The following is a 16,253-nucleotide window of genomic DNA, read 5'->3' as shown; positions in this document are numbered from 1 at the left end:
TGAGGGCATGGATGCTGGGCAGGAAGTTGCAGGAACTCAGGTGACAGGTGATGGGGACTCTGTTAGGGTGACAGCATGACAGTGGTTGAATTCTGGCAATTTTCATCAGGCAAAGCTAATTTATCCTGACAAACTGGATGTGGGATTGTGGGGGGTAGGGTAGGGAATCAGTATGTTCAGTCATTAAAACTAGAATAAGCTTACCATGGAGAGTAAAGAATGACTCATAAAGGGTTTGAATGTCTTAATTCATTCTGGAGCATCTGAAAAATGCTGAGATGGCTTTTGCAGCTGTTTGAAACAACTGCAAAAGTATTTTTCCCATCTATCTTTACAGAATCTGTAACACTAATGCAAGTAAGGAAGTTATAGTTAACAGAGGCACAACAGAACACATTTACAGAAAGCGCGCTAATACACTGGATAGAATTAACATCCCGTGAGAAATGCAGACAAGTTGTTATCAAAACAAAACGAAACAAAACAAAACAACAGGTCTCATACCTGTTCCTGAATCAGACATCCAAGAATTTGGACTCTCATCTGGTTTATTGAGGTAAAAAGCATGAGGGTGCTTAGCAGCAGTGAAATTAGGCTGCAATGCAAGAAAGAAAACCATTAGTCGATGGATAAAAATCATTAGGCACAAACTACTGACCCAAAGAAAGAGAGCCAGGTATCAAACCAAGGCACAGAGAAAGCCTCAGAGGGTTCAGGAAGAACTACGAAAGTCCAGTTTTCCCTGTGATTACAAGAATACAAAATGATAGGAATTAACCGTGAAGGATTTTCTTTTCCTGTGTGTTTACACAAGTTTATTTTGGTTCTGTGGAGCTGGAAGAACACTGGGAGCTGGTGTTACTTAATGAGTTCAGAATGAAAACGTATTTATAGGGCCGCCTGGGTGGCTCAGTTGGTTAAGTGTCCGACTTCAGCTCAGGTCATGATCTCACACTCCGTGAGCTCGAGCCCCGCATTGGGCTCTGTGCTGACAGCTCAGAGCCTGGAGCCTACTTCAGATTCTGTGTCTCTGCCCCTCCCCTGCTCATGCTCTGTCTCTCTCTGTCTCAAAAATAAATAAAAACATTAAAAAAAAAAAGAAAGAAAGAAAAGAAAACTACTGTATCCACCGAGGTATATACCAAAGACCCAAAGTTTATCAGTGGTGAGAAAGTCTCCAAAAGACTAGTCTTTCTGTTCGTTTTTTGTTTTTTGCTAGCCTCCCCAAGACTGAGTTTTACTTAATGTAAAAACAGAAGAGAAACTAGCATATATGAAAACATTTTTTCTGCCAACCTATTCCAATGGAAAAAGCAACTTTCACCCCGTCTCTAAATACTCTTATGCGCTCACACCAAAGATGTACCATCCCAATGGCACGCGAGTTCAAAAGAACAGACCCACAGATACAGTACTACAGGGCGCCTGCAGGTGAGGCCAGTGGTCCCTGGAGCTTTATCACCCTCACTTCCCTCCTGAACACAAATCTGAATAGGTTCTGGAACAGTGATCTTGAGAAGCCTAAATAGCACAGGCTGAAGAAAACTTATGGCAAGAAAAGAGAATAGTGCTTTATAAAGGTTAAACGACTGTCTTCTTAGGACTTCTATTTAATCTTTTTCACAGGATGATAGAAAGACCATGTTTACAGCAATCAAGACCAGGGGTGCCTGGGTGGCTCAGTCCATTAAGCATCTGACTTTTAATTTTGGCTCAGGTCATGATCTCACGGTTCATAAGTTCAAGTCCTGCGTCTAGCTCTACGCTCAGCACAGAAAATGCTTGGGATTCTCTCTCTCTGCCCCTCCCCTGCCAGTGCACGTACTCTCTCTCTCTCTCTCTAAAAAAATAAACATTAAAAACAGTGGCCAATTTCTAAAGGTATCAAGTTTGCAGAGAGACGTGACTTTGCAATTTCAATTCAGTATCATAGAATAAACAACATTACTCTATGACGATTTAAGCCAAAAGGACTTCAAAGATGTTTAAAACCTACTCAATATCTACACCTCTTTAATGAAAGCAGCTGCTAGATTAGTAAAAGGGCCACACAGAATTTAAACATTTAACCTCTTACAATTTGGATTGTAAATTTAGTACTACTTCTTACAACTTAATAGTAATATAAATTATGTGAGAGTTTTTTTAATTTTTAATGTTTATTTATTTTTGAGAGAGAGACAGAGCACAAGTAGGGGTTGGGGCAGAGAGAGAGGGAGACACAGAATCCGAAGCAGGCTCCAGGCTCTGAGCTGTCAGCACAGAGCCCAACGTGGGGCTCGAACTCATGAACCATGAGATCATGACCTGAGCCAAGTCAGACGCGCAAAGGACTGAGCCACCCAGGCGCCCCTATTTGAGAGTTTAAAAAAAAGTTAAATGGATTATTCTCTGGCTAAATGTAAACAGTTGCAGCACAAAGAGAATTAGGACCTTTACAAAACGGTTTTCATTTTCTATTGTACTTTATTCCTCATTATTTTTGATTTCCAGACTACTAAAAAAGCAATACCCAGAGCAAATCATTGTTTCCAATCCTCTGGGACACCCAGAGAAAGATAGGTCAATGGAACAAATTAACAATACAAAAGAAAGGGCAAAAAACTTATGTTGACGAGCTCGTAGTAAACTCCACCATAATTAGCAATAAAGTGACTCATCACCTACTTTCTCAACTGGTGATTTCTTGGCTTGCTCATTTCCTTGCATAGATTTTGAACACCCCTCCTCTGTAAGTGCTCTCTTTGGTTGGTTCTGCTTCAGCTTTTGTGCCCATGATGTTACAGACTTACTATTCAGAAAGAGAAAACAAAATTATTCTCTTTAGATGCTGTCCTTTGCACATAAAACTAAACACTAATAAATATTGTGTCCATGGGAAATGCTTTGAGTTCTTTTTCTAACCGCAGAGAAAGAATGGATTTTTATCCATTCACCTACATTTCTTTTTACAATTTCTTATTACCAAAGGCAAAGCGAACACAAAGACTAACGGTGATTAATAAAGGCTTTAGCCTGTAGTCATGGAATAGAACAAAACCACCACAGTGGCCTGTTCACATACCCAATGTAGCTCTACAGCAAAAGCTTATTTGTTTACAAGGACTAGTGACTGTACTTACAGGTATACAAGATCTGTGTTGCTATAGCTAAACACGTATTTTAGAGAACAAATTTCAGAGATATAAAACTCAACATTTAGGGTAAATGACAAATTTTAAATGATTGTTTGCTTTACAAACATTCAGCCACACTTATCATCAAACTTAGAAAATTTCCTCTTCTATATAAAAAGCATAAAATTGAGTATGCTTGTGTATAATTTTTGGTTGCAAATTACATGCACATGTATACATTTAGACTCTAAAAGGAGCTTGATTTACTAGATTCTAAATGTAATAAACAAGTAAACCTCCCTTCAAATGTTGGAGAAATTCTACTTACCTATTCGTTTTTCCACTGTATACTTCTGAAACCTTATTTTCACCAAGAAAATTGTGTTCAAATTCACCAGGAAAAATGGAAATATCTTCTTTTAAAGATGCACAAAACTCTTCAGTGGTATGTATACGAAAATTCTTGTTTTTTACACCCTCTGCAAGTGACTCCATCTGCCCCAAAGATGCTCCAAACTGTCCCTCAGAAACCTCTGTGTGCTCCATGAACTCTCGAGGGTCCTTAGATTTGTAGGCATTTAATTCGGAGACACAAAAGGTACCATACCCACTGCTCACTGAGCTACTGTCCACATTGCAGTCTGGTTGTGATGTGGATGTTTCTTGCTGCATTTCTGGTTCTTCAGACTTAGGATAACTGATAATAGGTTCATTTCTCTCACTGTTTTCAGAAAAAAAACCCATTTGACTTCCTGAAGATAACTGTTTACTTAAAGAAGTATCATAGGAAGCCCAGGAAGCATTACTGGTCTGTAACTTGACTAAATTTTTTATCTCCTCCTGTATACGCTGAAAACAAAGTTACAGATTTGGTAAGTATACTAAACATTGCATTTTTTTATAAATACTATGAAAATATTGCTTAAAAATAAGAGCTATTACTCCAAAGACGATATGTTTCTAGTTCATCAACAAAACTGATATAAAGTATTAACGGGTTCTTCTTGCAAATCTTACAGTATAAAAAAGAATCAATACATGGGGCGCCTGGGTGGCGCAGTCGGTTGAGCGTCCGATTTCAGCCAGGTCACGATCTCGCGGTCCGTGAGTTCGAGCCCCGCGTCGGGCTCTGGGCTGATGGCTCAGAGCCTGGAGCCTGTTTCCGATTCTGTGTCTCCCTCTCTCTCTGCCCCTCCCCCGTTCATGCTCTGTCTCTCTCTGTCCCAAAAATAAATAAACATTGAAAAAAAAAATTTAAAAAAAAAAAAAAAAAAAAAAAAAAAAAAAAAAAAAAGAATCAATACAAATAACAACTTACTTGAATTTGGTTGTGGAACTGCTCCTGCTGAGCGGCTATTTGCTCTTGGCATTGTTTTTCCACCAAACTGAATAGTTGTAACCACCTGGTCTATTAAGTTATAAAATGTTTTAGTTAAAAATAATTTTCAATGTAATATTTCACAGAAAAATTCCTCCAGTGGGAAAGGACCTTTTTAAAATGTATTTTAATTTAAATTTATAAGCTGAATTAAGTAGTTATAAAACTGTATTTAATGTAAAAATACAGGCACAGGCTTGGTCACCCCTTTCATATGTAACCTGTAGTTTGGGTAAATTTGAAGGTCTGGGTAAATCTTATTTTTCAAATGGCATGTCATCTGCTATCGTTTCTGATTCATCAACAACTGGCAGTCATACGTCGTATTTGTCTTAAGTTCTCTTCCTTTCTTTGTAACAGCTAGTGATTTTCTTAAACAATGACTTGTACCTAGGAAAAAGAATCCCACGTCTTAAAACAAGAGATAGTTTGATATTATGGAAATTTAACCCCTAATTTACATGGGATTTAAGTGGGAAAAAAAAAACAAAACTTTTTCAAGTCAGGTGCTGAAGTGTTTTACAGCGCCACAGCTGAAAAAGGAATTTAAAAAATCAGTCTGAAAACCTGTGGAACTGGCCTAGGACTCCCTTCATTCTGAGGTTCTGATCCATGCTGACTCAAGAGTACAGTAAGTGTTCTTATAATCAGACTACAAAACAAGCCAGAAAAGGGTTCGGGGAAATCTCCAGAAGCTAAATTCAGTCTCAAGGCTGGTTTACAGTAAGAGACACTACACAACAATATGCAACATCAGTAAGTAGCTACCGTGAAAAGAGCTTCCCTGTTTAAAACTATTCACCATCTTTACGCTCCTGTACTCCTCACAGGCCCCGGAGTGACCCGGCCCATGCACACCTCCCAACTTCATCTCATCCCTATCTATTCCGTGCTCAAAGCACACCGGCCACACTGGCCTCTACCTTTTCCCTGAACATGCCAAAAAGGTCTTCCACCTTGAAAGCTTTGTCTTCACTGTACCCACTACCTGGAAAGCTCTCTCTCCAGCTCTTATGGCTTCCTTCTCCCGCCACCCCCCGCCCCCGCCCCTTGCAATTTCAGCTTAACGACCACCTTCTCAAAGACAGTCTTCCCAAACCATCCTGCAGTTGCTCTCTTTCTCAATGTCATCCTGTTTTTGCCTTCAGAGCATTTACCACAATAAGAGGGCATCTCATTTATTCACTTTGTTAACCTGTTTGCCTCCAGCACCTAGGACACAATACCAAGGAAAGAGTGTCTAAATGAGGGTTTAAAATGTGAATTTCAGGGGCACCTGGCTGGCTCAGGCGGTAAAACATGCAACTCTTGAGCTCAGGGACAAGGGTTTGAGTCTTATACTGGGTGTGGTTTACTCAAAAAAAAAAAAAAAAAAAAAAAAGGTCAAGTTCAAGATAAATTTTTTTTTCTTGGTATTACAGACTACACAATTCAGAGGTCCTTCAGATTAATACTGAAAACCGTTTCTATAATTATAATAGAGCAGAATTAAGTTGAAGACTATATAACTGTATTAAAACAAAGGAAGCAAAAAACCCCAGGATTGAAATAAAACAGTGCTGGGGCGCCTGGCAGGCTCAGTCGGTTAAACGTCCAACTTCAACTCAGGTCATGATCTCACAGTCCGAGAATTCAAGCCCTGAATCGGGCTCCATGCTGACAGCTCAGAGCCTGGAACCTGCTTCGGATTCTGTGTCTCCCTCTCTCTCTGCCCCTCCCCTGCTCGTGCTCTGTCTCTATCAAAAATAAACATTTTTAAAAACAAATAAATAAAACAGTGCTGGTCGCCTGAGTGGCTCAGTTAAGCATCCAGCTCTTGATTTCTGTTCAGGTCCATGCTCTCACCATCGTGAGAGCAAGCCCCACGCTGAGCCCCATTTTGGGCTCCACACTGGGTGGATGCTCCCTTTTTCTCTCTCAAAAAATAAAAATAAAAAAAATAAAAATAAAGAAAATAGAATAGTGCTAATAGAAAGTATTAATTATAAATCAACTAACTTGATAAGGATAAGGTAGCCTACATCAAATTCAGTTCCTTATCTTCTCAACTTACCTATAATATGAAGTATCTTAATCAAAACAAAAAATAAATCAGGGAACAGTTTTCTTATTAAGTTATACTAACTTAAGCACTACTTTAGGGGTTATTTTAATCTGACAAAGTTACTAGTCACAAAAAACTAAATTACAATAATGACGGAATTACATAACAACAACAAAAAAAACAAAAAATGGCCTTGTATTTATGTGACACGCAACATTAACCACATCCTTACTATCATTTTCTTTTTTAGGATACAAATGAATAGAGCTTGCTCTGGATATAAATTGGTAGAGAAGGTTTTGTTCTCCCTAGTCAGATTTTATAAATAATATTTTAATTTTCAATAAGCATATTTAAGAACATTATAAACGCAGCAAATAACATTTTTCACATAATTATTAAGAACTATTATTCATTTCTAACCAACATTATTTATATGATCTGCATTGTACATACTGTTGGAGGACTTAGGCATCTAATTAAAGCTTTCCCCTGTACAGTTTTTGATGCTATTAGCCTGAATGGGGTTTCTATCGTATGCCTAGTAAATATTCCATTGGCTTTGAAATCCTAGGCCTGACTCCCTGCTCTCCACTAACAACCTGTATGGTCCTCAACAAGTATATTTCATTTATGCTCTTTACTGATTTATAAATTGGGGGGAGGGGGGGCAGTATAAAATCGGAAGAGGAACACCTCCCAGGTGGCTGGGAGGATAAATTTTAAATTCCAATATGATGGATGTGAAAACAGTGATCTCAAGGGGGAGAACTAGATTTTGAAAATCTGTGAGGTCATGGATGTCACAAAGCTAGGGAGAGCACTACCAGCACTTTGTGGGCAGTCCAGGGATGCAAATCACAGGATGGTCCCCGACAACGAAAAACTGTCCTGTGTCCACTTTATATTATAAAAATAACATATATTTTGCACAGCTTTCAAATCACCAAATTGTCCAGGAATCCAACTACAAAGATGTTATGTTTGCTTCAGAACTTGATCAGAAATTGGTCACCGTTTCAGAAAATCATGTCACCAAATGCAGTTCTGGATTGTCAATACAGAAGAGCTGTATCGGTCCATGTCTGTAGCCACTGCCTTCGCAATGAGTCTACGTATAAACACCAGGCTATGCTTCACTAGGTCTTGTAATGTGGATGTGCCTGAGCACGTGTATACTGAAATGCCTGTTATCATGCTATAAGTAACTGTCATTCCTCCTTTATATCACAGTTAAGAGGATGATTGTTTTTAAAGTGGATACAGGCAGGATATATCTGTGAACTTCATTTCAGGACAATATAAGTTGATGTTATTTTTGAAATTGTAAAATTTATTTGTAAATTAGTAATTTAATTGTAATATTACAAATTGAGGGCTTTGGGTCTAATAAGGTTGAGTGCCACTGACAAAAAAACTGTCCAGTATATTGCTTGGCAAATCGACACACAATAAACAGTACACATAATAACAACAATCGTTGTACACCCGTTACTCTTACCTGAGTCTTTTTTTTTTTTTTTTTTTCAACGTTTATTTATTTTTGGGACAGAGAGAGACAGAGCATGAACGACACCCGTTACTCTTAAATATGTAATCAGTAGCACTAAATAGTTAAAATGCTAAAATAATGAATTAGGACAAATTAGCTAATAATGTGTTTTAAAAATTTACCATCACAGAAATATTAGCAATAGCAAGTCTTTAAGAATATATTGAAGTATTTCTATGTAAATGTGTTAAAAAATTATTTCCCATGAATCAAAATACATAACCTTCTCAAGTTTAAGCAGTGATAAACTTAAGAATTCCAGGAAAGATGGGGGCCTCTGGGTGGCTCAGTCGGTTAAGTATCCGACTCCGGCTCAGGTCACGATCTCAAGGTTTGTGACTTCGAGACCTGCATGGTGCTTTCTGCCATTAGCGCGGAGTCTGCTTCAAATCCTCTGTCTCTCTCTCTCTCTCTGCCCCTCCCCAACTCTCTCTCTCAAAAATAAAATAACAAACATTAAAAAAAAAGAATTCCAGGAAAGAGGTTTTAGAAAGAAATTCTAAAGAAATCAGATCTCCAGAGCTCTGAGCTCTGTGGAAGGTTTATATTTTAATAACACTACAAGTGGTAGAAATCAGACAAATGTTACAATTCCAGAAGAGGGTGAAAACATGAAATTCAGGGGAAATAGTCAGGAATAAGGCTTGCACGATCCTTACCCCTCCCGTTCTTCTTACAATACTACACTAAAACATCATATTTTGGTTTTGTTTGCCACAAAACACACTAATAAATTGGAGAAATTTTACTGAAATGACCAGGAGATTTCATATTCTGTCAAAGAACTATCTTAAGAAACTATTCACTGAATAATCAATTACATGTCTACATTACAAAAATTAGTTATTATTAAACATAATAAAAATAATATTATATCCCAGGTGAAGAAGAAAGGGTGTAAAGAAACAGGCTCAAATGTTAAGGTGTTAGTGGCTAGTCGGTATGCTGGCTTATAAAAACCTGTATCTTAGATTCACAAACAAATACTGATTCAAAGATGCTGATTTCGAAGTATTAAAAGCAACAATTTCTAGCTAAACATGAATTTGCCAGAAAAGCAATGCCTTATTTTTTTAAAAGCATACTAATTCAGGTTCATAAGCTAATGAGTAAGTATATTAGGGGAAATATTTCACAAAAGATTTCACTTTTAATTGCATCATTTTACCAGTCTCTTGCATTATCATGGACTGATTATTACATGGAAAAAACATAAAAACTGTAAACACTTAAAACTCAGTTTTCTTAAAGTTTGCATTAATACTCATTCTTTCTTTCTTTTTTTTTTTTTAATGTTTATTTATTTTTGAAAGAGAGAAAGGGAGGCAGAGGATCCAAAGCGGGCTCTGTACTGAGACCGACGTTGGACCTTAACCGACTTAGCCACCCAGGTGCCCCAATACTCAGTAGTCTTATAACTTCAGTGATTATGGATAATGAATACAAATAATTACAATTAGGGGTGGCTGCTACTGAATTCTTAAACCAGGTATTCATCCGTTCCATTGTACATTTTGACAATTACACAAACAATGGTTTTCAAAGTATGATAAACATTTAAAATAAAATCTACTGTCCCCTAAATAAACAATTTAATAATAATAATGTTTTATACATTTCTATAAAGCATTACCAAATCTAGCCTTGGAAAAATCTAACTTGGGCATTATTCTGTGAATCAAAATTTACATATTATGTATTCTTTTATCTGCTACGTTTTTATATCACAATTTAACCTGTAGACCAAAGAAAGAACCACTGACCTGAAAAATCAATATAACTCAATGTATCACAACTAAATGGGATAAAACATTACTAAGCAAAAGCCTTAATTTATAAATAGTTCAAAGAGGATTTAGGTTTTTCAAAATGGTAACACTTCTGTATGTGTTACTTAAAACATTAGAATTAGTAATAGTATTAGTAAATTTGGACTTCTCCCTTCTCTGAACAAAGCTAATATTTTAGTTGACACTTAAAATATAAATTAATGTGTCTAATGACTGATATTTGTCAAAACATGCTTTTGATCATCTTTTTCGTATTCGTTCAGTGCTGTTCCCCAATTACTACTTTTGACTACTTTAGCAATAAGTATCATGCTCTTTAGAAGATAAATCTCTAATAATTTAGAGTTTAGTAGAGGCACATGTACAATTATATTTTTTAAGATTCCACAAATAAAACAAAACTAGATACCTCACAGTTTTTCCAAAGTTCCGAATCAGTCCTTCCACTGTTTTGTAGCTCTTGCATTAAAGAGGTTAGGACTTCAACTGTACCTTGAATTACAGATGGTCTGGTCTTCCCTGAGAAAGAGGATACCCCATTTGTACTAAGGTGGGGACTACTTCTGTTGAAACATAAATAATTCAAATGGTTTTCTTCATTCTACCAAGTGTTGAATAATTCAGCAGTTCAAGTTTAGCAGAGCAGTACAAAACCACTGACATTTAATCCTTCTTAATGGCACCTCGTTTGTTGAAAATCTGATCACGTTTGTCCACAAAAGGAAAATAGCAGTAAAAAGACAACACTTATTTAAGAACCCAACAGACTTTCTCCAAAAGCGCGAGAACACTCCAAAGTACCAACAGAAAGTAAGTTTCTGCCATACGATAAGAAAAAGGTCTAGCTTCTCCAATCTACATTATTCCAGAGGATTATTGCACTCTACTGTAAGAAGAGCCTTTTTTATTGTAGCAGAGATTCTTTTTCCACTGCCCAGAACTGCAGTCAAGTGTTGTTAATCGCATCCCCCTAATTTGGTGTGATAAACTGATGCTTATCTTTTTTGCACTGTCTTTGAATAAAAGTTGTGCCAAGTAAATTAGCAGCAAATATTCAGGACTTATTTAGCCTGTTCATTGTGTAAAATAGCACTCATTCTTTCCAGGAGGACTGCTTTCCCAAACTTGAGAGGAAGTTATTTCAGATTTGTTTTATAAAAACACAAAGCATAATTAAGGAAAATAAAATCTGTTTAAATTCCAGTCTAAGAGATCATTTTTCATTTATTTATTGATAACCTATATTGTTTCACAAAGAGTTCATTTAAAAAAAACAATACTAATTAAAATAACAGAAAAATAGTGACAAGTAGGATCAGAGAAAGATTAATAAAAACCCAAGGGAAAGGAGAACATACATGTTGCCCGTAACGGATTTACACAGTTGTGTAATTATCAAGTCTAAATTTGGCTGATTTAACCACCAGTCACAATGAAAAGGGAGACAAGTTCAGTTACATAATTTTCATTAGAAGGGCATTTTTAGGGGTCACCTGGCTGGCTCAGTTGGTGGAGCACACAACTCTTGATCTCGGGTTGGTGACTTCAAGCCCCATGTTGGGGGTAGAGATTAAAAAAAAATTTTTAATTAAATCTTAAAAAAAAAAAAAAAAAGGACATATTTAGGTTCCCCTAGGAAAATTGTGTTCTAAAAGGGATTTCTTCAGGGGCGCCTGGGTGACTTAGTTGGTTAAGTGTCTGACTCTTGGTTTTGGCCCAGGTCAAGATCTCAGAGTTCATAAATTCGAGCCCCACATTGGGCTCTGCACTGACAGTGGGGAGCCTGCTTGGGATCTCTCTCTCTCTCTCTCTCTCTCTCTCTCTCCCCCTCTCTCTCAAAATAATAAACATAAAAAAAATTTTAAAGGGAGTTCTTCATAGGGACCACCAGGTGATACAGGAAACAAACTTTCAGTACGTGGGTATAGATTACAAAGACAGACATCTCTCCTGGACCATTTGCCACATACTTTCCTACCCTTTCACCTTGCTTTTTCATTTTATATATTCTTGTAAGCTGCCTTATATTCCTCCTGAGAAGAGCAGAGAATGAACAAACTTTTTAAGGAATTAATGAATTTATTAATTTCATCAAGATCTATTGTGTTCGAAAATATCTGACCCTTTACCAGTAGGGCCCAGACTGGTAAGTTTTTGCTCCCTTGTACCTGCTTGGTATATAGGTGGTCTCCTCTCTGATGGACTCTACCCCTTTGCTGTTTTTAAGCTACTAGAAATTTAGAAATCAAATAACCCAAGTTTGTCAGATTATGTACAAAATGAAAGCAAACAGGTTCTGATTACAAACAAACCAAAGGGGTGCATGGGTGGCTCAGTCGGTTAAACGTCCCAAAACCTGATTTTGGCTCAGGTCATGATCTCACGGTTCATGGGTTCAAGCCCTGCATCAGGCTCTGTGCTGACAGTCTGGAGCCTGCTTGGAATTCTCTGTCTCCCCTCTCCCTCTCTCTCTGCCCCTCGTTCTCTCTCTCTCTGTCTCAAAAATAAATAAACTTAAAAAAAAAAAAAGGTGCAAACACGGGATAGCTTAAAAAGAAAATGCATAAAATGCATTGTTGGATAGCATCTATTTTTGTCTACTCAGGGTCTGTTTTTCTGCTTACTTCCTAGTATTCAACTTTAATTGTTACTTCCCAGGTTGGTGAAGTAGTTCTGAAATACTAAACGTTATTTGTATGTAGAAACAGTATTTAGTCAATTAAACTCTAAAGGCATGTTCGTAATCTATGAGGAAGTTTTAAAAGTGTACAGAGAACCATAACTAGGAAAACAAGTTCTTTTCCACAATGTTCCCCATGCAAAAGTGTATTATCTCTGGGAGAAACAAAAAACAGGAAGAGAATGAAACTATTCTGGACTTAAAACAACTATCCCTGAACAGTTCCTGCTCAGGGGCTGTTGTTATTTAAATGCGAACCAATAACTGTGATGCTATTTGGGTCAACTGGGCAAATAAACTTGTTTTGATTTGTTGTTACATTAAAAAAAAAAAAAATCTATCTATCCCATTCTTACCTATTAATATTTAAGTTCAGTCCAAAAGAATGGGGAGAATTTTTTATATCAGATTCTACAGAAGATGAAGTTTTCCGTAAGGGTTTCACCAAATCAAAATCTTCCATAGTGTATAGAAATCGTTACACTCTCTTATTTGAAAATGTAGGTTCTTTCAATGTTTGAAGAAACTGAATCCGAGTCATCTTCAGATGCTTCATCGTCTACAGGCATTTTCAGTGGCTAACATTCAGAACTGGGAAATATCCTAAGCTCCCAAGAGAGTCTGAAAATGAATGGAGGAAAAAATACTATAAAAAGCCACTAAATCTAGCAACTGCTTTTTCATTACTTTGGAAACCTTGATCCTTTTATATAAATTGGCATTAAGAATAGCAACATCATTTACAATAGTTAAAATGCAGAAACAACTAAGGTGTCCATCAACTGATGAATAAACTAATGTTGTATATACATATAATGGAATATTTCTCAGCCATAAGAAGAAATGAAATACTGATACAATACTACAATGTGGACAAACGCCGAAATATTATAATCAAGTAAAGGAAGCTCAGTAAAAGATCACATAATGTATGATTTCATTTATGTGAGGAATCTAGAATAGGCAAATCTTTTGAGACAGAAAGTAGATTTATGGTTGCCAGAGCTGGGGCATTAAGTGACCAAAAATGGGTATGGAGGGGCGCCCGGGTGACTCAGTTGGTTGAGCGACTGACTTCGGCTCAGGTCACGATCTCACGGTCGGTGAGTTCGAGCCCCGTGTCAGGCTCTGGGCTGATGGCTCAGAGCCTGGAGCCTGCTTCGGATTCTGTCTCCCTCTCTCTCTGCCCCTCCCCCACACATGCTCCGTCTCTCTCTGTCTCGGAAATAAATAAACATAAAAGAAAAAAACGGGTATGGAGTGTCTTTTCAGGGTGATGAGAAATTCCAGAATTAAATGGTGGTGATGGTTACACAACCCATCTGTGAATATACTAAAAACCAATGAATTGTACACTTTAATTTTTTTTTTTTCTCAACGTTTATTTATTTTTGGGACAGAGAGAGAGACAGAGCATGAACGGGGGAGGGGCAGAGAGAGAGGGAGACACAGAATCGGAAACAGGCTCCAGGCTCTGAGCCGTCAGCCCAGAGCCTGACGCGGGGCTCGAACTCACGGACCGCGAGATCGTGACCTGGCTGAAGTCGGACGCTTAACCGACTGCGCCACCCAGGCGCCCCAAATTGTACACTTTAAAGGGATGCATTTTACGATACATGAATTGGATCTCAAAAAATCTACAATAAGGGTGATTTGCAAAAGTAGCTTCATCTTTTCCAGGTATTATTTCAGAATTTTATGTGTTTAACTATCAAGGTTCTAGACACTACTCTACTGCGTAACAACTGGAATACGTACATGCCTTGTTCATTTAAGAAGCTCTACCAAGTATCCATGCTTACTGATCTACACGGCGGATAAACTGGAACTACTTAGTATTTAATTTGATATTAAAAACAGCCAATTAAGGGGCCCCTGGGTGGCTCGGTCGGTTAAGCGTCCGACTTTGGCTCAGGTCATGATCTCACCCTCCGTGAGTTCGAGCCCCGCGTCGGGCTCTGTGCTGACAGCTCAGAGCCTGGAGCCTGTTTCAGATTCTGTGTCTCCCTCTCTCTCTCTCTGCCCCTCCCCTGTTCACGCTCTGTCTCTCTCTGTCTCAAAAATAAACGTTAAAAAAATTTAAAAAAAAAAAAAAACCAGCCAATTTAATGGTTAACAACAGTTGTTTGTCCATTGGCTGGAATGCATTTTGCACTACATAGCCTTTATTACTCTATGCACATATCACTTCTTTAAAGACTATTCGCCAGGTCAACTAAAAATAACTAACTGATGCAGGTTAACTGATGCCAGGTGTACAGAGGCAAGTTGGCCATAACAAATCAAACACCATGCTTCCTACTTAGAGAATTCATGTGTTTTTGAAAAAGTGAAAGAGCGAGAAAAAAAAAAAAAACAACCATTTATGCTGCTTACAAGATTCCACTAGGTTCCCACTTCTAGGGCCTGGTTTTACAAAGCACAACCTTAAAAAACATCAGCTCATACAGGAACCACTTCCTTGGCGGGAGGTAGGTTTTGTGAAAGCCAAGGGTAACTGGACCTACCTAAATGGACTTCTCCCCAGTGGCTCAGCCCATCACCAGCCACAAATGGGGTACTGAAAAGGTCTGGGGCTGCACCTTCCACCTGGCAACAAAAATATCTGGATTCAAATCACCCTGCTCTTCTAGCAGGAAAACACAAGGCTCTTCAGGGACTTGGATCTGCGACCCCATCTATTATTTCGCCCGCTCAAGTAATCCGGATGCAGAAGATGGAGATGGAAAACCACTCGAAACGCAAAGATGCTTCTCCAGTGGGGGAGGGAGGGAGTGGAAGGGGAAATGAAAGGGGGGGGGGGGACCCGACATAAATGCAAAATTAAAACAAAAACACCTGATGGACAACGGTTATAAGCACAGAGCCATTTTTATATTTCCCAGTAACGAAATGTGACGCTCTTGGTCCCCAAAACCCCTAGCCAAAAAGAAGGTCGCTGGGAGGATGGGGGATGGTATGGTACAAATTGGGGCCTGATACTCGGAAAGTTAACCAGGTGTTTCGCTTTGCTAGGAGCCCGAGGGGGGTATGGAAGACAGGGTTCCAGAGGTTTTGAGGCCAGATCCTGACCCCCTTGCCTTCACAGCCAGACCTCAATTGCTGATGGGGTGGCTCTCGGGTCAAAGTGGGACGGCGAGCAAGAACAAAATGCGGTCGCCTGAACTGTGGGCAGCGGGCAGGGGGAAGGAAAAGCCGCTGCTCCCACAATTACAACCGCGATTCCCAAAGTCAACCAGGGAAGACCAAAAAAAGGAGACAGATCCCACAAGCCCCCCGCCACTCGGGATGAGGCGCTCTGCGATTGGGCCGCGCGGGTGTCACTCAAGGGCACTGAGTCTAGAAAAGGCACCCGGCCGCAGGCAAAGCCCCCACATATCCGAGGACTGTGGTGGGGGTTGTGTCGTGTGGCCGTCGTCCCCCCACCCCCGCCCTGAGCCCATCAGCACACTTAGGGTTCTGCTAAGTCCATGTCTTCCGAGCCTCGTCCCCTTGCCCCCCGCGACTGACGGCTCCCCGCAGGCCGGCGACCACTCACCTGGCCGAGGCTCCCACAGTGGATGTCAGCGTCAGGCGAGCGGCCTCTCGCGACCGTTAAACTCGAGGGAGCGTGCGCGCGCCCGTCGTCCTGCCTGTGATTGGCTGCACGAAAGGGGGCGGAGACGGTCGCACCGCGGAGCGTCTGTCCTTCTC

The 16,253-nt window shown here is 39.1% G+C and overlaps 1 protein-coding gene across 7 annotated transcripts in view; it reads right to left on the bottom strand.

The window, feature by feature from the left end:
- The window catches only part of MPHOSPH9 (M-phase phosphoprotein 9), a 56,063-nt gene extending 39,841 nt beyond the window's left edge, over positions 1–16,222 (bottom strand). For 2 of the 7 annotated variants that reach the window (XM_086681541.1, XM_086681544.1), the window contains exons 1-5: positions 16,099–16,191; positions 4,435–4,524; positions 3,445–3,965; positions 2,668–2,791; positions 505–595 (exon numbers count right to left, since the gene is read on the bottom strand). In XM_086681541.1, the coding sequence (XP_086537667.1) occupies positions 505–595; positions 2,668–2,791; positions 3,445–3,860 (631 nt within the window). In that variant the 5' untranslated portion in view covers positions 3,861–3,965; positions 4,435–4,524; positions 16,099–16,191. Of the gene's footprint in view, positions 1–504; positions 596–2,667; positions 2,792–3,444; positions 3,966–4,434; positions 4,525–10,289; positions 10,444–12,916; positions 13,182–16,098 lie in introns of all 7 variants that reach the window. The other 5 variants (XM_086681542.1, XM_086681545.1, XM_086681547.1 and 2 more) reach the window with 5 other exon arrangements.
- Positions 16,223–16,253: the final 31 nt, after the last annotated feature.

Source organism: Puma concolor, chromosome D3 (assembly GCF_028749965.1).
Source record: "Puma concolor isolate L17-30 chromosome D3, mPumCon1.1.hap2, whole genome shotgun sequence".
Taxonomy (NCBI): domain Eukaryota; kingdom Metazoa; phylum Chordata; class Mammalia; order Carnivora; family Felidae; genus Puma; species Puma concolor.
The sequence above is the reverse complement of the archived record's forward strand: the minus strand, read 5'-3'. Positions and strand labels throughout refer to the sequence as shown.